This window comes from Nyctereutes procyonoides, unplaced genomic scaffold, assembly GCF_905146905.1.
Source record: "Nyctereutes procyonoides isolate TBG_1078 unplaced genomic scaffold, NYPRO_anot_genome, whole genome shotgun sequence".
Taxonomy (NCBI): domain Eukaryota; kingdom Metazoa; phylum Chordata; class Mammalia; order Carnivora; family Canidae; genus Nyctereutes; species Nyctereutes procyonoides.
In genome coordinates this window covers 12,981,847-13,007,246 of record NW_026575117.1, presented here as the reverse complement: position 1 = coordinate 13,007,246, position 25,400 = coordinate 12,981,847, and the positions used below count along the sequence as shown (strand labels likewise).

Here is a 25,400-nt window from a genome sequence, read left to right as displayed (position 1 = left end):
GTTTTTTATATTTTTAAAACAATGTCCTTCATGTAACAGTAGTTAAGGCGGCAGAAGGACATCATTAGAGCCATGGTTAAACTGTAATTTACACCATTAGGAAGGCAGGAGCAATTTTTATTGCCTGGCAATTTTCTTGCTGAAATATTTGGACCATATGGCTCAATTTGTGTAATAACCTTAATTTCTGCACCCTTCAGGTTTGCCTCCGTCTCCTACGGAATGGTAAAATGCGGTTTAGCAGAAAAGGCAACTGTCTATACTTAGAGAGTTGAGATTAATAACATGTCACGTCCTGTTTTTGGTGAAGGAATTCGAACAGCAGCCAGATGGTATCTCTACAAATAACTGTCAGGGGTCTTGATCTAATCAATACAATGTATTAATACATCTCCCTTTGCTGTTTCTCCAGGGGCCGGTGCACAACATCTGGAAAGAGTGGGGGGGGGCGCCAAGTAGAAAGCCGATTCTTTTCAGAATCAAACTGAGCCCAATTAATTTTTCATGTATCCTTGATAACTGTTTCATAATGAGCTATGCGTCTTGACGGATTTGGGGTTGGCAGAGCAGGCTGCCCCTGGTTTCTATCCCCATTCAGTCCACTTATAGAAACCAACCCATTAATCAAGCTATCTGGCATAAAACCTGAATCTCAGCTCAGCAAGAGATCAATAACCATCCTAAAAAAAACACAGAACCAGCCACTAATGGGCACAGGTATCCAGCCATGACACTAGTAATTGCTTTAGCAAAAATAAAACTCTGTATCATAATCACCCAATAGGAACTTATATGATAAAATTCATTACTTGTGCCTTGTCAAAAAGTAACATTTACATCCGTTAAAAATATACTGTAATTTTACTATCTAGACATGGCCATTATCTTTCAGAGGTAGACAACGCACCTTTTTGAGTGGATTAAAACTCCCTGATTTTGTAATGTGAATATTTAATAATCCAAGTATCACATAAAATGTTTAAAAATGAGTTATTACACTTATTTTAAATTCAGAGTACCTGAGGGGCTCCTTAATACAATCTTTAGCCCAAGCGCGTATGACACACGTTGAGCCTGCTGTGCTAAGAAGTCTGATGTGATGTCAGATTGGTCAGGATTCTTCACTCTTTGGTTGGCTTAATGGCAAGATTTACAATTCAAATCATAAATTCTTATCACTTTCCCAGTGACTTTATCTCAAACCCGTCCTGTTTTACCAAATTCAAACCAGTCATTTTACTTCTCAGTTTGCAAATCTCTTTCGGCTTTGGCAGAGACTTCTGCACTCGGATTCCTTCTGAAATAGAGACCCAATGACTTTGTCTATGGAGGGGAATTCAGGGCAGAGAGGGAGAGGGAGAGGAAACCCATGGCATATATTCTGAAGTTATGGGCTGCCTGCTAAAGCATTCTTTAGTGGCTCCTGGACAACAGGTGGAAACCTGTTTTGCCCTTATGAGAGTCAGATTTTGATTAGGAAAAAAGCCCTGGGAAGGGCTGCTGTTAAGACAGTCCTTCATTGGCTGATCATCTGATCAAACCCTGCCAAGATGATAGAAAGGTCTAAGGAATCATCCAGGAACTTGAAGGTGATGTCACATTTATCTCTTCTGACAGCATGACTAAGAATCATGATGCTGTGTTTGTTCAGTCAGCGGTTTGTGGTTCTGCAGGATGAGCGCTGAGTTTGGAGTCAGGGGTATGAACGAGGGTCCTCTTGGGTTCTTGGAAGTATTTGTAAGTACAATCAATGCCTAAGCCTGACCAAATAACTGCTTATGATATCATGATATATCTCTTTCCTTATTTGCTTCAAGAACACCATGAGGCACAGAGAAATAGTATTTCTTTCTTTGTATTGGTTGTAGCTTCTGGGTACAACAGATACTCAAAAAAGAATTATGTGAATAACTGATTAATGGAAGAGTCCCATGATATTTCTTGGTCTTGATCACACACATGAGATTTTATGTATTTTGGTCCTTAGTTGCAAATAACTCATAATTTTCATACATGCATGAGATTTCAGAGAAGCAAGGGGCACAGATTTTCAATTTTCATTTTGTTTGCTGACGTCCAGCGTGGATAAACAGAAAGCTCCCCGATAACGGTGTATTTATAGTGGAGTTGCATCACATCGAGCAAGAAAAATATTCAAACAGGTGATTGTGTGACCAAATAAAATCTGAAATTTGGGATCCACAGTACGTGGCATCCAGAATTTTCAGCTTTTGCCATGCCATCATCAAAATATTTAATTTATACAAACCTGAACCCTCTGTGACAAAGACAGAAGATTGTCACTGTTCTGGGGCCTCCTGGGTCATAGACATGATCAACAATGCCAGCAGTTCGAGCTTAGTTAACACCCGGCTACAGCACTAACAAGATGTTTCACCTTAAAAATTATATCAAGACAAAAAGATTCATTTGCAAACCCATCACATATGTATTCACAGGTGGTGGGTGTGGGTCATTGCATTTGGATTAAAAAGCAAATGTCTCTCTCTACATGAGAGGTCACTAGCTGGTATAAGGCAAAATCTTTTCACTGTTCGGCATAATTAAAATATTCCAACAGTGGTTTCAGTAATTTAAAAATCACAGTATTGTTGTAATATTTTTCTAGGCTTCAGGAGCTCACAATTGTTTGGCCCAATCAAATCTGGGAACACTAGAGAAGTTATCACCCATCAAGGTAATTACTTTCAAGTTGAAATAATTACTCTATCAATGTTAATGGTCTTTCAACTTCAATAAAGCACTCACCTGCCGATAATCACGGCTAACCTCTTGCTCTAATGCAATTCCCTCTCTATTTAGTAGGTTATATTACAGCCGTTACAGTGGTCACTTGTCCTGAACAGCTGCTGAATTTCACTTTGATCGGCTGTGAACCATAAAAAAATTGGTCATCTGTGTATGATTTCCCCCTCACCCATAAGCCCTTGCAGAGCTCAGGATATGATCTCTTGGCCGTAATAGGGTACTTGAGGGGAAGCCATCTTGTCCCAGGTAGTGGCTACTTCCCACTTGTGACAAGAGCACAGTAGTTCAATTAACTCCTGCCCTTCACTGCCATTTACAGCTTGCTGTCGCTGCTAAATGGCATATATCCTGAATTTATGGCCTGGGCCTGTTACGGTGTGGACAAGTTCATTTAACTTTTCATATTTGTATTTAACAAGGTTCTGTGGAATTCTTAGGTGTCTTTTTTTTTTTTTTATGGTAGTCAGAGAGAGAGAGAGAGGCAGAGACACAGGCAGAGGGAGAAGCAGGCTCCATGCACCGGGACCCCGACGTGGGATTCGATCCTGGGCCTCCAGGATCGCGCCCTGGGCCAAAGGCAGGCGCTTAACCGCTGCGCCACCCAGGGATCCCCCTTAGGTGTCTTTACCCTTCAGTTAAAGATTAAAACGAACAACATACTGGGATGAAAGGGTGAATGGCTTCCTCACCAACTGCCCCTCATAGACTGATAGCCTGCTCTTTGGCACAGGTCAAGTAGGCTGATGCCAGTTTGAGTCTGTGGGACGTGTGAAATGTGTTTGTGTGCATGTGTGTGTGTCTGTTATCAAAAGACCTCATGTTTTGCTGACAGGATTCCAGATCAGGAATGGGCAGGGTCCATTGAGCATCATGGTAGGTAAATAAAACTGCATCTAGAGAGGAAATCTAATGAGGATTCTTAGAGGGACAAGACTGAGATATTATGGTAGAAGGGGAAATGGGTCAGTGCCAAACCTTAGAGACATAAAAAGCATGCTCTTGCTCCAGGTGACTTAGACAAGAAATAGAGACCAATCTAATACTTGAGACATTACCTGGAAATAAATTAAGAGACACTTAAATTTGCAAGCTCTGAATTTTGTTGCAAGTGAGGAATACTTAAAATATGTAAAACACAAAGTTTTTCATTTATGACCAAAGTAGTACAGTTGCTTTATACGAATCAAAACTTTTTCTACTTTTGTTCATTTCTTCCCGCTTCTGTTCACCCAAAAAGTAGGACTTCTCAAGTTTTATATCCTATCTACATTGCCATTTATAGTTGCTAAAGGACTCTGCATGTGCATTAATTTAGCTAGCCCTTGCAACAGCCTTGTGAGTTAAGTAACATTTTAGTTCAAATCTGACGATTAAGGAGGAGGACAGATCTATTTGAAGTGTAAGATGATCATTTGAGGAGGAAGAATGTGCGTGAAGAAATGTGGTCTGCAAGCAGAAGGATGCAAGATATACTTTAGAAGTAGTATCAGTAGGATTTAGTGAAAATTGGACACAGAAGTAAGGAAGGGGGAGAACTCAAAGATTATCTGGCTTGAGCAACCAGAAAGAGGATGGATCCTTTAGTTATGTAACAGGGTGTATTAGGGAATAATAAGTACAGCTTAGAAAAAATAGGCGATACATAACTCTACTGGAACTGCTGGACATACCTCTGCAGGACTTACGGAAAGACAATCAGCCTTACATCTTCAAGTCCACCTTCCACTGAAGATCTATATAAAACAAATCCTATAAGAGAAGATCCAGGTTCATGACCAGCAAGTTGAAGAAGGGAATTTGGTAGAGAAACGTCCCCAGGTTATTTCCTTACTACATGGGAAGAAGGAATGGGGGGATAGGCCACACCTCTCTCTCAAAGCATATGAGGGATATCCAAAAGAACAACTTGAAGGAATTGAGGGTGTCTGCAAGAAAGGGGAGATGGACAATCTGCTCTTTTCATGAAGCTTGCTACAGAGTGGAAGAGACTCAGGATGATTTTGATGCAGCCACTAGTGTGGAGAAGCATCTTCTGAGATTCCTATGTGATGCCAGGATTTGGGGATCATGGCTTAACCCAGAAGCTGTTTCCTGCTTCTTATTCAATGAATTCGGAGGTTGTGAGGCTGGCTGGGTCTCACCCAGCATGGCAGGTCAAGTATAGAAGATGGGGTTGGATGAGCTGTACTTTCCCTACTTGGCAGAATGAGTTTTCTCCAGGCTTGGAGGATGCCAAGAAAAGGATGAGTTTGTTTGTTTGTTTGTTTAGTGTTTGTTTGCTTTAATGTGATGGGGCCTAGTATCAGCCTACTGCTCAGGAGACGGGAACCACAACGTAAAAGAGGATGTGGGGTGCATCTATGGGGGCAGTTATGGTGCAAGAAAGTAGCCAGAGAGTATGTTGCCTGCATCAGAGAAGGTGAATCATGGAGTTTCCCATGCCAGATCTCCATATAACCCCACAGGAAACAGTGGCAGATGGAGAAGAACAAGATTCATGAGTAAGGCCCTGCTCCCTTTTGTCTGATTCTCTCTTTTCTCCTACACTCCTGGGGACATTAGCAAGAGAAGAGGGAACTCAAGAGGGAAGAAAATAAACAAAATAAACATGTCCTTTTTTTTAAATGCAGATCTCAACACAGTCAGGCTTCAGAATAGATTTTTTTTTTTCTTAACACCTGAAATGAGTCCCGATTATCAACACTGGGCTGGGCCCTGTCACTGAATGTGACTGGAAAACCATAGGACTCATCCTGAAAAGTAGTGATGATTGAGCAAGGGAGTTCCGGAGGAAGCTTGTTGGAATAAAGTGGTTAGAGAAAAATAAAGCTCTCTCTAAGAAGTACTTCTATGAAGCTGAAGAAGATTTAAGTGGTTTGCATGTCCCGTAATATTGAGCACAAAGCAGATCCCTGATATATACCTGTGATTGGTACTGTATTATTAGAAAAATGGGATAAAGGTAACACAAGGCTAGTAAATGAAAAGTTAATGCCAGACCAAAGACATCATTACAACACAACAAAATGGGTCACACTAGTAAGTGCTCATTGTTTTGTGTGACATTTACCCACCCCTACTTTATAATTTTATGTAATGAATGAATAATACAGTTACATTATAAAATGTGAACATCTCAGCTCATAAAACTGATATAAAAAGTACAGTAATTGTTTTTATTACCAAATTTTTCTTCATTTTGGAAAGATAGTCACCAAAGGAGTCCTTCTAGATACCTCGATCTCCTACAGCATTTCTATTGTGTTATAAATAAGGGGAGAAAAGGCTAAGAAACATCAGATTTTTAAGAGCTACAATTAATTAAGATCATATGTAAGAAGCAATAATTTACATTATACTAAGCCAAAAATACATGGGATTAAAAGCCAATTAATCAATTTACTCACAAACTCTCCATCATATGGCAATTATGAAGCAAGCGTCTCCTTTCCCCCCACTTATCTGCTTAACGGTAAAGAGCTTTGAGACAACCACAAGAGAAAATTTTGAATACTTCTTCCTTGACTTTGGGCAAGGAAGTTTGGCAATGAAAATCTAGAAACTAGAGTTTGTAGGTCTGGATTTTATTTCCATATTGGAAGCCAACTTTTAGTGACCCATCTAATTTGCTTACCCCTCAGCACCGTATGCTTGATTCTACACAGAGAGTGAAGTACCATCTATCTTTCAGGGTACTGGGCAAAGGTATGATCTGGGCTTGATGTTTCATAACCCTGCGGGGTAAGCAGGGATATACTGAGAGCACAGACTAACAGGTAAACCACCTTTGCCTTTAAATCCCAAGTTATTTCTGCCAGTGCGATGGCAGGTGCCAGTGAGGAAAAGCAAACAAATCTGAATGGTGGCAGCAGTATCGCCAACCTCGCCAGGAGCGTTCCCTGTAAATACCACCATGGAACTCTTGCATGCCAAGCAAGGCTAAATACAGTTTCTCTCCTGACACTGCACAATTCATCACAGAGCTAATTGGGAAGGGAGTTTAAGGACTTCTACTTAAAGCTTGTTTTCAGGAGTGGAGAGTATTGGTCTGAAGAGACCCTAGGAATCTAGATACCTCTCTCTTCCCCTTCGAAGAACCTACTTGGGCCCAAAGGGAGATGAAACTTTTCATGAGGTTGGGAGAGAAGCTGGTGATACATTAAAACCCACGCTCTTTCCATTTCTTCTCTCCTGCTGCCTCTACTGCTGCTGCTGCTGCTCCTGCCAACACATATGCTCTCCACCCCCATGGAGGGCCCCCATTGCCATTTCTCCATCCATTGCCACCATCAAGAGGATTCATGCATCCATTGCACCTGTTTTATGTGGCTCTCCCAGCAACGTCCACCTGTCTATAAACAACTCTGGGGGGACATTGGGACAAGCCAGGGATGGCACTACACTGCAGGCAATTTATTGGTGGCCCCTCATGCAGAGATAGGATCCCAATAAACAGGAGACTAAATGAGACTATTTAGTGATACCTCTTGCAAGTCTGTGGATTAAATTGTAATCTTCCAATTGTAGGGATGGATTCTGCGCCTCACCAATTAATTGAAAATGTAGTTCCTTTGCCCTGGAGAATTTTAGCCAAAGTGGTCAGTGAAACAAAACTTGAAACATTTCCTAGGGCAAACACAGACATGGAAAATGACAGTAAAGATGTTTAGCTCATATAGGAGTTAGAGAAATACTAAGTAGAGCCAGGAAGACAGAGAGAAGAGAGAGAGAGAGAGAGAGAGAGAGAGAGAGAGAGAGAGAGAGAGATTTAAAAGGGAATCATTAGTACATGAGCAGCAGAAACTCAGAAATCTGAAATGCTCCGCAGTAATAATCTGTGCCTCAGACTTGATTACTCAACTTCCCCTCAGTATCTGCTCTGCCCAGGGGCCCAGTCTCATGGTAGCCTTCAACAACACAGTTGACCGTGGTATTGAGTATTGGCATACTGAATATAGTGCTCAATGACTATTTGCCAAATTGGATTGAATTGTCAATAATCTGTTCTCGACCCTGAAGGTTCATTGCTCTGGTTTAGAGAAGTCATGCTGCTCTGAACAGGAAGGGATGGACTTAAGTGACAAGAGGAAGGATTTGGGTAGGATAAAAGAAACATCCTTCTCTGATGGTGAGAAATTGGAATTAAATGGTAGTACCCTTTTCTTCAATATCTTAAAAAAAAAAGGCTCGAACACATTCTCTTGGGACGTAGGAATGTATGAAACTCAAAGACAATGGTTTATTTTTTCTGATTCTTTCTTTCAAAGCTGGCAGCCCATAAAGAGTCAGGAGACCACCTTGGAAATCTGGCCCACTAACCATGTCTGAACACTGCCCCGACTGCTCTACAGAAGTCCTTGATTGCTTAAAAACCTCAAATGGGGCCTTTCCTCATGACTCTAATGAAATCTTTTCTTGGGATTCTCTGGGCCAGAGATCCAGATTTGGAGATGGGGGTACTTTGAACATGCACACAGATTCAAACATTAAAAAATAGGTTGCAGAAATATTACTCTTCCCTGATCATTCTCTTTAGCATTACACAAGGCTTACTCTTCAGAAAATGGAAGAGCACAGAAACACTGGGCTGCCAGGTGGAAGCTATGTTGCCAGGACCCATGTACCAAGGGCTATGTGATGTGAAAAGCTTGGGGCCATAGGTCTTCCTCTTTTTCGGGAACTTTTTTAGTGTGATAAAAACAGAACCTGGTGGATTAAATATAGGACAGAGTTCATTGTATACTTTAAATCTTTCATTATGAGACGAAAGTAGCTATGAAGGAATGATTTGGAGGGTATTCCACAAGGGAATTCCAATAGAATTGTTTTGGGAGGTTAGATGTTTAGGCTCAGGCCTCTGAAAGTCATACTGTGAAATCAGAGGCTTAATTATTGCAGTATTGGTGCCTTCAATAAAAATATATTTAAATTAAGGTATCTCATTTAGAATGCTCTTGTCAAAAGTTTTTCAGCATTTTTAGTTTATCTTTCAGCATTTTGCTTTCAGGTGAAGTTTAGAACAAGAATTCCAAGGATATGGTGAGAAGTCATAGATTTCTCCACGGATCACATATCAACTAAAAAAGATCCGGTCTTAAGAGCACTGCTTCTAATGCTTTTAGTGAAGGCTCTAGGAAGATGTAATATGAAAGATAATGAAAGATAATTAAAGATAAGTAAATGTCACATAAAAATATACCAATTCCGAATTCTAAATAAAATAAAAGTTTATTTAATAATATCTCCTTAATTCACAGACTGCTTATTTTTTAGTCATGTGAAAAAAATTGAACATAAGGATAGGGAGAAAATCCTCTACTTAACTATTCATTTGCAAACATTCTTTTAGATTTTCACTAAAGTATTTTTGCTAAGTATTATTTAGATATTTTGATAAATGCTATACTCTGTAGGATAAACTTCAGGTATATTGGCATGCCTAGATTGGCAACATAGAAATGTATTCTCATGTTTGCAGTATTATAAAAGAGAGAGATCCCTGATAGAAGAATCACCCTGTTTCCATATATCTCCCATAGAACATCAGGCTATGCCAGGTATAAAGAAAGTTCTCAGAAGATACTAAGTGAACTCAGTTAAATTGTGTTATGGGTCAGAGCTGATCAGCCCAGAAAAATCACTTCTAAGTTATAGTGCATGTGGCATCTACATATTATCCAGATAGATCTAGAAGTTTAACTTTCTTTTTTCTCAAAGAGCCAATAATACCACATCTATCTATATCTGATCTGAGTCTGATCTATATCTGTATCTGCAGCTACATCTGAATCTGCATCTATATCTGTCTAATTTTATCTGTGCTTCATCCCCATGAGGTATACAGAGATATTTAGTCTCCCCATTTCATGGATTTAGAAATCAGGCAAAGAGAGATTCACTTCTTGCTTGAGGTAATACAAATTAATTGTGGCCTGCAAACTAGTCTCCAATATCTTATACTCAGTCAGCATCTTCCCCATGAGTACATTCCTCTTTTTCACATGTGAAATATTTTAATACATTTAAACTGTAACTGAAGAATAACGATAAGCTGGATAAAAAAAAATCCATGTCAACATATTAACCAGATAATCTAGGTGTCTGCTATTCTTTTTTTCTAAGTTCTTACCATCACGGTGAAAGCGTGCACAGTAGAGATGTTAACTGTTGAATCATCTGGTCTCTCTCGGTAGACCACGTGGTACTGGGAGATAATGCCATTGGGAGATTCTGGCTTTGTCCAGTTCAGCAGAACTGAATGAGCACTGGTGGCTTGCACCCAAGGTGCTGGCAAATCTTGAGGTGGGGCTTCCAGGGTCCTTGCTGATGACCACAGACTCTCCACTGAGCCTCTGGAGTTGTGGGCTCTCACCCGGTATTCATAGAGCGTGAACGGCATCAGAGTATCTGAGGCATCTGTGAATTCAAGGGCTCCTTCTGACCAGACAAACAAAAGGGACTCCTCTTCAATGCCAGCAGGACGTCTGAAAGGAAACCAGGAAGGCAATCAGGGACAGCTGCACACTTCAAAAGAAGGCTTGCACATAAGAAATTGCTTTTTGGGAAAATTTGTTATCAATTCAGCTGTCCCTTTCTGTTGTCATAATAAGACCAGAGGGAAGAGTACATGAGAGATCCTGACTCAATATCATTTTTTTAAGAGTAGGTTTTATATATATATGTATATATTTTATATATATTATATATATAAATATATTTATATATTTATATATATTTGGTTTTATATATATTTAGCTAATCATAAAGAATGTTCATATTTCATAGAAAACATGGAAAACACAGTAGAAATAAAAACATTTAGACAGTGCAACACCACCCATAATTACATTTTATTGTATACCTTAGAAATTTTTCCTTAACAAAATTGCACATGCAATATGCGGAAACACACACATTATTTAAAAACTCTAAAAAAATCAGAAGCACATATGTGAGCACTATTACCACATTTAAAAATATTTCTGGATCTTTCTATGTTTATGAATATGTATGCAAGTGTGTACATGTGCCCATGCATTACATTGCACAATTTTATTGTTTGCACAACTGGAAATTACACTATACAGAATTATTGGAAGTTGATATTACTGGGAATTCTTACTGTTCTAGGGTAGATGGATTGTAGTAAGTAATCCAATTTGTTTGTCTCCCTCTATCCATGTCTATTGCTAATGTGCTCCCATATTCACTCTGAACTTGGCCATATGATTCTCACTGGTCAACAGGACAGTAGCAAATGAATGCAGAGTCTTGCAAAATGTTTGCACATTGAGGCTGACCCTTTCACTGCTCCTGGAACCACAAGATCTTTGTGCGATAAAGCCCTGACTAGCATACTGAAGGATGAGGAATGATGATGGGAAGCCCATGGTTCTTATTCTCTTTTACCTTACACAACGTCATTTTGCCTCTGCTTCCAGGATATTTAAAAAATGTTTTAAATTCACATCCTGCAGGTCATGCATTTTCTCATCCTCTGAATTTTCTCTTCTTTAATTAAGCTATAACCCTTTCAAGTAAGGGCCATTCTTTCTTGTATTCATCAATATACCTTTATCGAGCACTTAATAAGCACTTCGCGTTATACTAGGAGCAGAGGTACACATTCCTTCTCTAAAGGAACTCATGGCTGAATGGAGAAGATAGAGCTAAATGCAAATTAATGAAAAAAACCCTGATAAATTATATAATATGAATTTGCTCTAGACATCTTTAAAAAGCAAAAGTCAAATTCCTTTTAGATGTCTTCTCCAAGACCTAGTAAAATGCAGAGTATGCTAAAAAAATTCTTTCAAGTGCCTGAGAAAAGGATTGTTTAGTCTCATCTGTAGATTTGACTGATATAAGAACTAAGGCCCACACATGCTCTTTTGGTACTCAATATATAGAGCATTAAGCATTTGAGCAAGAGAGATAGAATTGTCAGTTGTTAGTACGGCCCCAAATACCTGCTATTTCACTTGGAACAGTTATTTGCTCATCTGGATATAAAACCATGATGCAAAAAATAAAAAATTAAAAAAATTAAAAAAAAAATCTGATTAAGATGAAGACCTAACCAGAAGGGGGAGTTTCTGAGGAATCGTGGTTGGTCTATTTCTATATTCCCAGCATCTGAGGCCAGTAAATTCAGTAACTATTTGAACAAATGGCCAAAAGACATGTAATTCCATGGCTTTTCTGCATTTTTGCCTCATTTCTATGAACTCTTTTTATATACTAGAGTAGTATTCTATGTTGGGGAAGAATGTACCCAAGAGATGACCCTCTCCTATTTAGCTTCTCCTCTGTGCTTGTGAGACACTGATGGATAAAGCGGTATTTTCCAGGCCGTTAGGAGTATTTAATGAACATACTCTTCAGATGCCAGGATAGTCACATGCTGCCATATGAGATTAACCATCAAAATGGAAAGGGTTATTAAGGCAAAGTAAATGACAGTACCTCTCACAAAAAAGGCAGGATATTTAAAATCTTTGGCTTTGGGAGTTTGATGATCCTCAAGTTGATAAATCACAATGACCTAAGCATGAGCAATGACAAACCTCCTGCTGGAGACTATAGAGGCTTCATAGATACCTCTCGGTGACCTGCAATTACGTTTCGGCAACCCACCTCATTATTCCTTGCTACCATGCGTGGGCCAGATTCTGCACTCAGTGTAGGTTTGCAGGGTTTGGCCTTTGTGCTTGCTGCAGATACGAGGTACCAGGTGTGTCATTGGGAGGGATCCATTCTAATGAGGACCACAGGGCTCACAGCCAAGGACTCCTCTCAGTGAGTTTTTAAAAGGTATTTGCAAGGAACATAATACAGCAAACAAACAAAAACTTCTATGGGGAAATAAAATTGTCTGTTTTGTCTGGCTTCAACCTTTCTATGACAATTCAATTAATTTTTATTAAACTCTCCTGAATTCCCACATTGAGGGGTAGCCGTGGTTGTGACATTCTTTTAAAAAATTGCCCAAAAGCATGCATTTTAAAAATCTGTGCAATACTATGTAAGCTTCAAAGTTTCTCTACCAGAACAATTAAAGGATGCAGGCTGGTTAAGTATTTATTGCCACCATTGAATACTCAATAAATTAATATTATGTTGAGATGAATGCTCCATCTATGATGTTAAAAATAGAATATCTTTAGGTCTGAATAAACTTTGAACTGAAGAGTTTAAGTAGATCACACTTATTCCTAATTTATTTAAGATTTAGGCTTCAACTGTTCATTTAACTGGAAGTGCTGCCTCCTGAACAGTCTGTGTTTAGGGAAACCACACTGTCAGTTCTCTCTGAATAGCCAAATGATTATTCTATGCTTAAACTCATCTGGGAGATACTTTGATAATGCCCCTTTCCAACTAGAGTTAATTTACTGTTGCTTAACACTAAGAAGAAAACAAAGATAAGTATTAAACCTAGGGACCATAAAAAGAGATTCATATTCATGTTTTCTTACTGTAGTATAACCTTAAAAAATCTCCCTACCCCTTTATTCCCTGCAACAATTCTCGGCAGTTGTCTTCAGAAACAATCAGAGCAAAATCCAATAACTCAGTTCATTTCCCCTAGCAATTTCAGATTATGAAACTGCCACCTTCACCTTATGAAGAGTAATAAGGATACTAATTTAAATATAAAACCCAAAATACCTGTAGTCCAAGGAGATAGGTTGTAGGTCTAGGCCTACAACCACCTGATTAGATGACCTTGGACAAAACTCATCTGTGTTCTCTAGTTTCCATTTCACTTTGTAAATTGGAGTTAATAACCTTATAGGGTACAATGTCCCAGCATTTTTGTAAAAATTATATCAAATTATGCATGTGAAAGTCACTGGGTTAAATGTAACACATGATACAAAGTTATCATAGAAATGGCACCCAAAGCTGCATTTAGGAAGACAAATCCAGCAGTCATATATAAAGGCTGCCTGGGATGGGAATGACAACAGGTAGTCAGTCACACAGTCAAGAGGTCATCTGAACTACACGTAAGAATAAAGATGCATCCCGAACTACAGTTGGTGGTAGAGGAAATGCAAACACAGGTGATTCACAAAATGCCACGTGCAGGTTGAGCCACCCAGCTTCGTGGAATGAGTAGATACTGTGATGTTGGCGGAGGAGATGTCAAAGATAATCCCAAAATGTTAAGACTTAATCCCATTTAAAATGGTAGTGATTTGCCGTGCAACTAGCCTATGCTTACCCCTCCAGCGTCACGTTCCCGATATCTATTCCATTTTACATTCCAGTCATAATCAAATGCTTGCCTATAGTTCCCTTCTGTTCCATGATGGTTCATGCTTCCATGACTTTGATCGGTCTTCTATGTGCTCTCTTTTTTTCTACTGATTCACTTGTCACACTCTATCGTAATATATTTTCTTTCTTTTCTATCTCCTATGCCATACCACAAGCCCCCTGAAGGTGAAGACTCTCTCTTACTTACCTATATATTCTCAGCCCCTAGGGAAGCATGACACACTATAATCAACAATAAATACTGTGTAAGCAATGACGGGATGACAGACTGGTTGACAAGCACAGACCAAAATTCTCTGAAACCTGGTTAACAAGAAAAATGTGCCCATTATTAAGTTGTTGTCTGAGCAATAACGCTTTCCCTCTGTATCTGGCTTTAGGGTGGTGGAGCTGGGACTCTGCAGTGGCATTTCTGCTTTACAGGCTGAGTCCATGTTGAGCTGCCAATAGGAGGCGCCAGAGGGAGCTCAGAAAGCTGAAAGGAAAAAGGACCTGGTGTCTTACTCTTTGCTTCCTTTTTGCTTGCTATTTATGTAAGCATCTCTCCAGCCAGGAGTTTTCACCCTGAAAGTAACAAATCCTCCCTCCTTACGAGAAGTTTGAGTATGAAATTTTAACAAGACTTCGAAAAACTAGCTTTATCTCGTGCCTTCTCCCCAGGCACCTGCATCAGCTGGAAGCTGCCTCCTCCTCAGGTGTCTGGGTCCCAGCATAGGGGGGTGGCAGGTGTGCTCCCCTCTAGTTACTGAGTTTTAAGAATTCTAGCTGCCTCCGTTCCAAGGGCAGTAGCTGTTTCCAGCCACCTGCATGATGTCTTAGAGTTCACTTTTTTATCCTTCCAGTTACCTAGTTAACAAATTTACAACTAGTTAACAATTACGTATGTTAAATTCTTTCAGTTAAAAATAACTGTTGTGATTTCTCTTTCCCAAGCAGAACTTGCTACAGAGAGTGATGATGATGTTCACATAAAGAGAGGAATAGGAAAATCATAAACAGGGCGAGGATTGATTTGCAGCTGGACTACCTGAATTTACTATTTTGTCTTTATCGCACCTCATTATACTTACATTGTGAAAAATAATTAGAAAATATGGATGAGCAAAAACACAAGTACAGGCAGTCCCCAAGTTATGATGGCTCAACTTATAATTTTTTGACATTATCCTGATGTGGAAGTGATATGTATTCAGTGGACATTGTACTTCAAAATTCTGAATTCTGATCTTTTCTCAGGATAGCAGTATTGTGTATAATACTCTTTTAGAATTCGGAGCAGTGGCAGCAAGTGGCAGCCACATGATCACAGGGTAAACAGCTGACACACTTACAACCCTTCTGTACACATACAACCATTTTGGCTTATGCTTTTAGTACAGTGTTCAATAAAGAGATGTTCAACACTTCTTCTTATTGAACAAGCATAGACTAGAATGTATTGTAAAATTATAAAATTTATAAAAATATTATCAAATAAAAACTAACACAGAACATTATTTGTGTTAAATGATTTTGCCCAACTGTAGGCCTAATGTAAGTGTTCTGAACACCTCTAAAATAGGCTAGGCTAAGCTATGATGTTTGGTGTATGAGGTGTATTTTTTTTTTTTTTACTATTTTATTTAATTGAGAGTTACCGTTGTAATGAAAACTTGGAAATCACTTATTTTGCCATCTGTAGGGGACTAGTTAAATAATATTGACATGCATCCATATAATATAATATAGTTGAGTCATTAAAATAAATGAGGTGTGTGTGTGTGTGTGTGTGTGTGTGTGTGTGTACATCCAAATGCCCAAGGAAAATTGGAGAACAGCAAAAACAATATGATTCCTTTTATGTAAGGGAAACTATAAAAAAGCAGAAATATTATATATATTAAAATTAACAGTAGTTACTTTTATTGATGGAAATTTTATATGCCTTGGATAAGTCATAAAGAAAGGATATATAACCTTTGTAATATTCTGTCCCATTTAAACTTTTTTCCATCAACAATATGGAAACAACAATAAAAATAGTCACTAAATTTTTATATTGTAAAGCCAAGCCCCAAAGGTATCAGCTTCATCCATGAATAAATGAAGTCTCTTCCATAAATATTCCAGACAAAAAGAGTCCTTCTTTCCTGTAAACCTTCTGGTAAATATTAATATTTTTCATATTATACTTCTCTTTTTTGGTTTATCTGCTTAGTTTGACTTTTATTTCCTATTATAGTAAAGGTCCTTGGTAATAGGACTCAGATCTCACAGTAGATATGAACATTATCTATCTATCATCTATCATCTATCTATCTAATCTATTGAACTATCATCTATTGATCACCTATCTGCCTATCTCCATATCTATCTTTCCACACAACAGGAATTGATTGTTTAAAAATTCCTTCACTTTTGATTCAATGCCCTCTTTTCTTACTTTACTCAATCGGCTTGATTTTCCATTCTAGAAGATTATTACTTGTGGTTCCCTGCTTGGAATATTCTCCCATTTCAACCAACCATCCAAACCATCTCAGATTTTACCCTTCAAAATCTTACTCTTTAAATACTCAGAGTTCATTATTCTTTTCTACTTTTAAGGTGTTTAGAAGGTGTTTGTATATATATTTTTCTTACGGCACATCGATCAGTCTTTGTATTTATTTTGTCTCTATTAAAATGGTGGGAGTTCATTTCATTAAGTGTTTTGTAAGGTCCTAAGAAAAAAATATTTGGTGAATTTTGTGGTTAGAAGTCGGATTTTGCGGAGGGATCTCGCCATTTACAAAGTTATAGATATAAGATGGAGAATACTGAAAAATTGTTATTATAATATCCAAATGTGCTATGAGGAGAAAGCAAATGCCCAAGATGGCCTTGTCTATACTACATGGATAAACAGGTTGCACAACACTAGCATCAATGTTGTCCCCATTGTCAGAAACGTCTTTTGTAACTCCTCACCTTAGTGATCAAAGTAGCCTAGATCAAATAACAAAATAACAGGTAAACAGAAGAGAAGCAATCGCATTAATAATCATATCCTTCCTAGATTATTGTGTTTTGTTTTGTAAAGTCATCAACACCCCTTTATCCGCGCAGACGTTTTTCTAGAGGATGGCATCTAGAGGCAGTCTTTAAACAATGGAAGGGAATTACTGAAGAGAAGTGATTTAGGGGGTTAGAGGGAGCAGAGTGACAGGTATTTTCAAAATGGCATTGGCAAGTTGGCTTCCTGCAATTTAATGAAACTATCTGCCTAGGCCAAACCCCGTCTTTGGTTTGAGCTAAGTGTATTTCCTTTGGTGGCGATACAAGAAAGAGGAGGCAAATGATGAAGCAGGAATTACATGCCATAACCTCCCCAGAAATACGGCAGGCTCGTGGCCATAACTATACAAGGGGCTCCATGTAGTCCCAGAATGAAAAAGAACTATGTGTCCACATTCTATTTCTGTCCTTACAAATTTCTGATTTTTTTTTTGCAGCTATCTAAGAAAAATTTGATATTGTTGTTGTCTAAGCACATTTAAACTTCAGCTGAAATAACCGCCAAGTGATTCATGCCTATGTAGGTGAATATAACGATTGTATCTGGAGCCCCAGTGCGCCATTTTCATTTCACTTTAAATAAAAAACAAAATGTATCTATGTCAGTCAGTGCCCTTCTGCTGTACTCAGAGGTATCAAACAGGCTACAATTATGATTGTGAAGTGATTGTGTCACATTGGAGGAAGGTTTATTGCTTTTGAGTCTGCTAGGCAGTAACACATTCTGTTTCATATTACTCTTTATATCATTGTTTGGCTGTGACTAGAATAATCAAATGCCATCAAATGCTGTCAAATTCAATTTACAGTATTTTTCATTGAAGCGGGCTTTCTGCATTATATTTCCTGTTTTCCCTCTCTATAGCTGCCATGGAATAGTCACTGTAATCATGAGCTTTATTTACAAAACCAACAGACTGAAGCCACGTCCTGCTCTATAACAGATACTTTATTTCCCTTTATTCAGAATAGGAATTTGATGTGCTTTTCTCATACAATTAGCATTAAGTAGATGAAAGAAAACTATTCCAAGAGGATGGGCATTTTAGAGCTTGCACTAATGTGCTTAGCGTAAAATGTAAATTCGCATTAGCCATTTTTTACGTGTTCGTGTGTATTTGAATCAGAAATATTATTCTTCAAATTAATGTTTGCTGAGAAAGAATTGGGCTGGCTCCTTTTTGGCCACGTCATTTACATAACCAGAAATGCAATAATACTTTCTCCTTTCATATTTTTCCTACAGACCCTTCCTCGTCACAGAAGATTGACCTGAATCAAGGGGTTTCAATACCTGAAGTTGCAGGAGGATCCTGAACTAAGTTTCTCGACATATTTAGGGCACAGGACCAAGCAAGTGAAGGTGTGAGGCAGCTGGAGAGACTAACAAACCATGTACCAATAGGGGTGAGGGTCTGAGCAAGAATGTGTTGTTCTCTGTTTGCTTAATGTAAATATGTTCCTTTTGGAATGGGGGTTTCAATCTGCAAATCCCTTAAATCCGGGGTCATCTTCCCTAGTGTCTTTCCTGTCTTAGACATTTATGGCCGGGAGGTCTGTACCTCCTCCATCCCCAATTCATATGGCGAATTCTAAACCCCCAAGGTGATGGGATTGGGAGATGAGGCATCTGGGAGGTGACTGGGATGGGAGCATGGAGCCTTCATGATGGGACCAGTGCCCTCCTAAAAGAGACCCTCGGAGGTCCCTGGTTGCTTCTTCCAGTGAGGACATGGTGAAATGACAGCTGTCTGTGAACCAGGAAGGGAGCCGTCACCAAACATGGAATCTGTCAGCACCTTCATTTTGTATTTTCCCAACTTCCAGAGAAATAATGTGTGTTGTTTATGAGCCACCTGGTCTATGCCATCTTTGCTATAGCAGCTGGAGGGACTAGGACAGACAGCATGCTCTCAGCCAACAGGTGCTTTGCCTCCTTGATGCTCTGTTTTACTTTTTGCCTTCCCTTCTCTGTCTTCCTCTTTCTCCCCCTTCCCCAGGGTTCTTCTTTCTCCCCTTCCCGTTCTCTCTTCTTCCTCTGTTTCCTCTCCTAGTTATTCATTATTTATTTAAAGAAGATGTTAAAACTTTGTCCGTGTGGATCAGGTGAAGACTGGATCAGGGAGCCCAATACCCTTCATCCCCAAATGCCCATGGTCCCCCTGTCTCTCCCTGCTCACTCTCTCACCCTCTTCTTTCCCTCCACTCTCTCTTTCCTTCTTTTCTTCATTTTAAGGGGATACACTTCATAAATTCAGCACATGATGGTGAAAAGGCACTTTCTTTCTTTTGTCTTATTCCCAGTGCCATCCAGCCAGCTGAGTGGAAACTCCTTCCAGCAGAAGGGGAAGTGCAGAGGAGAGCCATTCTTTCTGCAGATGGAAAGCACCCTGTTTTTTGAGGATAAAAAATATTCCCACGCTGCACATAATAGGTGATGGGAAATATTAGAATTCTCATTGCAGACCTCATTCCTCCTCTGGAATGGCTATGCTCTCCTGGTCAGTGAGTTTCTAGAAGACTACTCTACAACTTAATCAGAGGTATGGCTATGTGCATTGTGAGGTCTCACTTTTCAAGCAGGGCTCAGACAAAAATGTTACATGGTAGGGATTTTTTTTCTCCCTGGATCAGATGTAGACGCTTCCAGTACCAATTCCCACTTATTCCCTTACAGAAATATAAAATGTATTTGATTTTTTGGTCCTGGAATAGCACATATATTAAAATAATTTAAAATAACAGTAATAGTCAGTGTTACCTGTGAAGAAAGTAGCTGGTGATGACTCCATTTGGCTTTTTAGGTGGCATCCATTTAACCTCTATGCAAGCTGACCCCAGGGCCTTAAGAACCGGGGAATTGAGATCCACTGGGGCTGCTTCAGATGTTTTGACAAACGTTCTACTGCTAACTCCACAACTTCCTTGGAAAAAAAAAAATCGAGTCCTTTAGTAATTTGTCAAGCAGGAAAAAGAGTTACATATGCATATAGAAGGGTAAGGAGATCATGGAAATCATTTTAGCTGAACTTTTGTATATGACCCTTCTATACTTATTTTAGACTAGTACTATAAATCTCTATATAATTTGAATATATTTATATGTATATATATTTTATGTTATATATATGTATTTTATGTGTATTTAAATAGGGAATCACTTTTGGAAAATGCATTAAGTAACCACAAATTTATAGAGGCATAGACAAGAATGCTTATGCTGGTCTGAACTGTGGCTTCTCTAGTTTATTACAGTCATTCTCGCCAGAAAGTGATAATGTACTTGAATATTACAAGTGTGTGTGTGACCTGCGCATCTTGTATATTCTTAATAATATTTTCCCCAATATTTTAAAATAATGACCCTCTTCCAAAATGTAGGATCAATTAATTTGAAGAATATGGTATCTCCATAGCATAGTTTTAGAGACATAGAGATGCAACAGTTGATTTTGCATTAAAATAAAGAAAACACTGGTTTAAAACTGTTTGTATGTTAATTAGCAGAAGACTGGATCTGATAGAGCAGTATCCTTCAAAACAAAATGACTTGGTTTGGTTTGTAGAGAGAAGTCGGCAAACTGACTCACAATTTTGGAGATGAGGCAAAGCAAGATCACAGACCCATCATTCTAATCAACTCCCTGGGTACTGATTCTCATTTCTAGACAGAAGTTGCTAAGCACAAGTAGAGTAGGAATTCCTACCACTCGAGTATGAGATTGGGACATTTCTTTAATTTCAGGTGGAGCAACATGTTTTATACACCAATATGAGTTCCATCTTTTCTTCTCTTACTAATATATGATGTAACATTTGGAGGGATGAAGGGACTGAGGGGAGGCTCCTTAAGACCACATGGATGGATGATGATTTCATAGACCACTAACCTATGCCATGAAACTCAGGGGGATAGTCTGCATATATGAGATAGAGTTCAGGGAAGCACAGTGAAATACATAAGACTCATTCGAGTGTAACTCACCTTCTAAATAATGCCTCCTCTCACCCCCAAAGAAAACTTAAATAAACAAAAGTGAGTACCTTTTTGTGAAATTTTCATAATACCTATTTTGTTTTATATTGCCAATGATTCCTTCATGTGATCTAGGTGTTTTTCTTTTAAAGGGCCTTATAAAGCAAGACTTTGCAAAACCACCATTTTAATATATTTAAATATTCATGATTGAATGTGCAGAAATGCATAATGCTTCACTCAATGCCAGGGTCTGATTTTTCTGGGTAAACAGTCCAGTACAAATAAGAAATGAAATGTTAGTCTTTGTATTTGAATCGCAAATCTATTCCTTTTTGATGAATTTTTTCATAAAATATATATATATATATATATATATATTTTTTTTAATAAAAGCCCCGGACAAGTGTCTGAAAGAATTTCACCATTTTGACATGCTTGTATCCTTATCTCATATTGTGTGAATGGAGCCAAATTTTCCAGAAGGATGGATTGATGATGACCAACAGAGGAGGTCAGAGGCGCTACACTTCCAGCATTGAGTAAGACATTGTACTCCACAGGCGTTTTGGGGATGAGGATCCCTTTAAAGAGAGAGAAAAAACATATGTATTCTATACAGAATGTCAACATTTTTTTTTCTTTTAAAACAATTATCTTTAACATTTTATAACTTAAAGGTATATTATTAATGATATGGAAATTAACGACTGCATGAATGTATATTCCAAAAGTAAAAAATGTGTATCACCCATTTTTAAAAACAAATAGAGTACATATAATAGTCCTATTCAACGGTATACTCTATGGGCAAATAAAAATGAAGGCACATTTCACTTCTTAAAAAATACAAGGCAATTAGAAATGGTGTCATATATTTTTGCTAGGCTTACTTACTTTTAAAGTACATAAAAAAAAAAAAAGCCCTCACCAGTTTTGCTTGTGACAATAATTTTTCTGTAGGCATTGTGTATGCATCCGGCCTGACACAGATCCTTGACATAATAGCCCATAAAGTATCCAAATCATAGTCTACCTAGAGAATTCCCAGTGCATTAATTATTGAGTTAGGACAGTCCACTCTGTCAGGGAGACTTATGGACCTAAATACATATGAAATTTGGGTTCAAAACTGTCATTTTTCACAATGCTTCCTACAGAAAGAAGGTCTTGTCAGTTTACCCTCTTCACAATCTATTCATATAATTAAATGCCTGTAAGTTTTATTTGGTCATGAACAACATGTACATTTTTTTCAAGGAGAGTATATGAGCCTTGAATGAAGAATATAATGGAATTTCTCATGAGATTTTCTCATTGATCTGATAGCTTATAACATTTGTGGGTTTAATTACTTACCTTTGTAGTACTTAAATAAGGTTATCTTTGCTACAGAAACAATGAAATCTACAGCACAGGACTCAATACCCCTTGAGAAATGAGATCTAAAAAAATGAAATGAACGTTTGCTTTTTGCAGATATAGCCCCAATTGTATAAGGGGTAGAAGAGCCAGTACAAACCAGAGATGCTCGGGGTTTTGTGTAGGATGGATGAAAATGAGTCTCTGAAGGATGTATTGATCATAGTCAGAAGGACTGATCAATTGTTTCCTTTGGAAAGATGTTAGATTGTGCTGAGCCCAGACTGAGAATTTTTATTTTAAATTAGAGCATCCTAGTTAAATTATCTGTTGCATTTGTCCTAATGGTTTAAATTATTGCTCCTCTACCATTGATTACTAGATTCCTATCTCCTGCTTTATATCTCTCTTGCATTCCAGACTTCTATTTTCAGGAGCCTACTTCACAGAGACCTTAATCTCAATGGGTCCAAAGCACAATCACTATATTTTCCACTCCCAATCCTGTTCTTATTCTTGGGTTTCCTTATGCCAGAGGTCTTAGAATAAGCCCTTAGGGTAAGACTCTTAGAGTAGACCCCGCTGTCTTTACTCTGCAAGGTTGCAGCAATAACCCGAACAAGAATAGCCATCTCATTGCATTCCAATTGCATGCAGGACAGCATACATTATCGAATACAATACAGTGTCAACTCCCCAATAGCCAGGGAGTCTGTTCTCCTCCCCAGTGTAGTTCCAGCAAATACATTTTAGCACAGAGTTGCAGCTCAATAAACGTTGGTTGTTGGAGTGAATGAATGAAATCTCAGGACAATATTGTAAAGCAAATGTTTTTACCTTTTTTTTTTTTAATGAGAAAACTAAGCAACGTGTTCCAGATTGCACATTGATTACTTGGCTCAGTCCGACTTGAACCCAGGCCCATTTAATACCAAACTTCTCTCTCTGTATTTACGCTTTTCCTTGGTAATGGAGACTAGGATTAGGACAACGGGAAAAAATGAGAGGATAATTTTGAGACAATATGGGTAGCCAGGCAGAACAGGTATTGGACACTGATTAGAGGGAAAAAAAGGGATGGAAAAAATTAGAATTCCCACTGATGGAACAAAATTATAGGTGAGTATTTGAAGTTCTGAAAGACAGGTTTTCGATACAGAAATACATATAACTCTACATGCGTGGATGTGGATTTGTGGATTTGTGTCAAAGTATTTTCAAAGACAAGGACAGACATGGTACCTTTTCCTGGAAAGCCAGTTTAACCTAAAATTTGGGAAGTGCATGGCTTCCTTGCCTGACCAAAGGAAACCAGCAGAATCCCACTTTTTCTTGTTTACAAAAATTTGGTATGGGTTTTTCTTCCTAAAAAGCCCCAGACTGGAAAATTATATGGGTACTGAGTGATCAGAACATTTACTAGTCAGTTACTTGAACTCTGTGGTTACCTTAGAACTAATTATATGACAGCAGAAGTTTATGCTGACATGATCAGTGTGTTGAACAAGTACAAGTCCTATTCATGATGCAATTGAAACACCATTTAATTTTAGTTGCTCACTATTGCTTTAAAATGGATTAATTATGGGAAATCTTCTGCAGACACAGGATGAAAATTTGACTAGGCTCACATTTCTGCTGAATCTCAGGTAATAGACATTTCTATGTTTTTTTTTCATGAAGAAAAAAAATGTCATGACAAAGATTAATGCCTAGAAAATGTAAATACATTAATTTTTCTCTTAAATGGCAGAATGAATACACATAATGGGCCTATTGAGAAGATATTCTTTGAGGCCTAATTCTCAACTGTAAGACAAAACTGGGAATGGTTTGCTGCTCCCAACAAGGCAGCTATAACTAAAATGAAGTTTGAGAGTTGGATGAAGAGAGTTGATTATAGGGACCATTTGAGACTCTCAGTCCATTAATGGGTAAGGAAGACCTATGTACTATGTTAGAGATAAAACAAAGAGCAGTATAATCAGGCCTTTTTTCCCCTCACTAAAAATGTTCTTTGGAGATTGTTGTTCAAGGTAGTAAAAGAGATGGAAGAGTGGATCAGGGATTTTCTCAGTTTGTAGTTTGACCTCTCAGCAGGAAGATATGCTTATGGAAATTTCCATCCAGAGTATCTTGGATGGAAAGTATTTCACCTCCTATTTTGGGCATTTCTTCTGATTGTTACCCTGACATAGTCTGTAAAGCGGTGGTGGAAAAAAAGGTTGCTGTTTGTACCCACATATTTATAACAAAATGAAGACAAAAAATTTTCCTGGACATTAAACCTGTTATTGGGGTCAGCTTTCTCCAGAGCTACCTAATAGCCTGAAATATAACAGCATATCATTCTTTATCCAAGGAGATTAGTAAAAAAAGAAAGTCCCCTAATGATAAATCATAAAATACATTATTATTTGGATGAAGACAAACACATTGGAATACAATGGCAAATTTGTATGAATTTTTAAGATAAAAAGCAAGACCTTCAAGAAATTGCAAGCCTATGGTGATCACTTTTCTAGACCTCCTGGGATTGCATGTTTACTCTGTCATCTCTGTTCCCAGGGTAGATCTTATAGAAAAGTTTGACAAACATGCATTTGGAAAATATTCTATCATTCTTGTTGAACTAGACAAACCACAGCATGGAATCAGGAAGATCAAGTCCCTTCTCTGCCCTTATTTGTTTCTGGTAAATTACCTAGCCTCTATGAACACCAGTCTCTTCATCTGTAAAATGATGATACTAATAGCCACCTCATAAAGAGCTATAAGGATTAAATTAGAAAATGCATGTAAAACATTTTAGCATACTCCTGCCACATAGAAAGTGCTGAATCAATGATAGACATCTCAGCAAAACAAAATGAAATGGAACAAAATGGGAAAAAAAAACAAAAACAAATAACAACCCACAAGTATGACTCTGTTTTGTATGCCCTCAAACACTTAGAACCTACCTCTTAAG

The 25,400-nt window shown here is 38.2% G+C and overlaps 1 protein-coding gene across 1 annotated transcript in view; it reads right to left on the bottom strand.

Annotated features, from left to right (window-relative positions):
• USH2A (usherin) overlaps positions 1–25,400 on the bottom strand; it is a 686,930-nt gene that overhangs the window by 79,744 nt on the left and 581,786 nt on the right. Inside the window, exons 58-60 of the mRNA XM_055333895.1 lie at positions 21,493–21,651; positions 19,853–20,015; positions 9,899–10,253 (exon numbers count right to left, since the gene is read on the bottom strand). Coding sequence (XP_055189870.1) covers positions 9,899–10,253; positions 19,853–20,015; positions 21,493–21,651 — 677 coding nt within the window. The remainder of the gene's footprint in view (positions 1–9,898; positions 10,254–19,852; positions 20,016–21,492; positions 21,652–25,400) is intronic.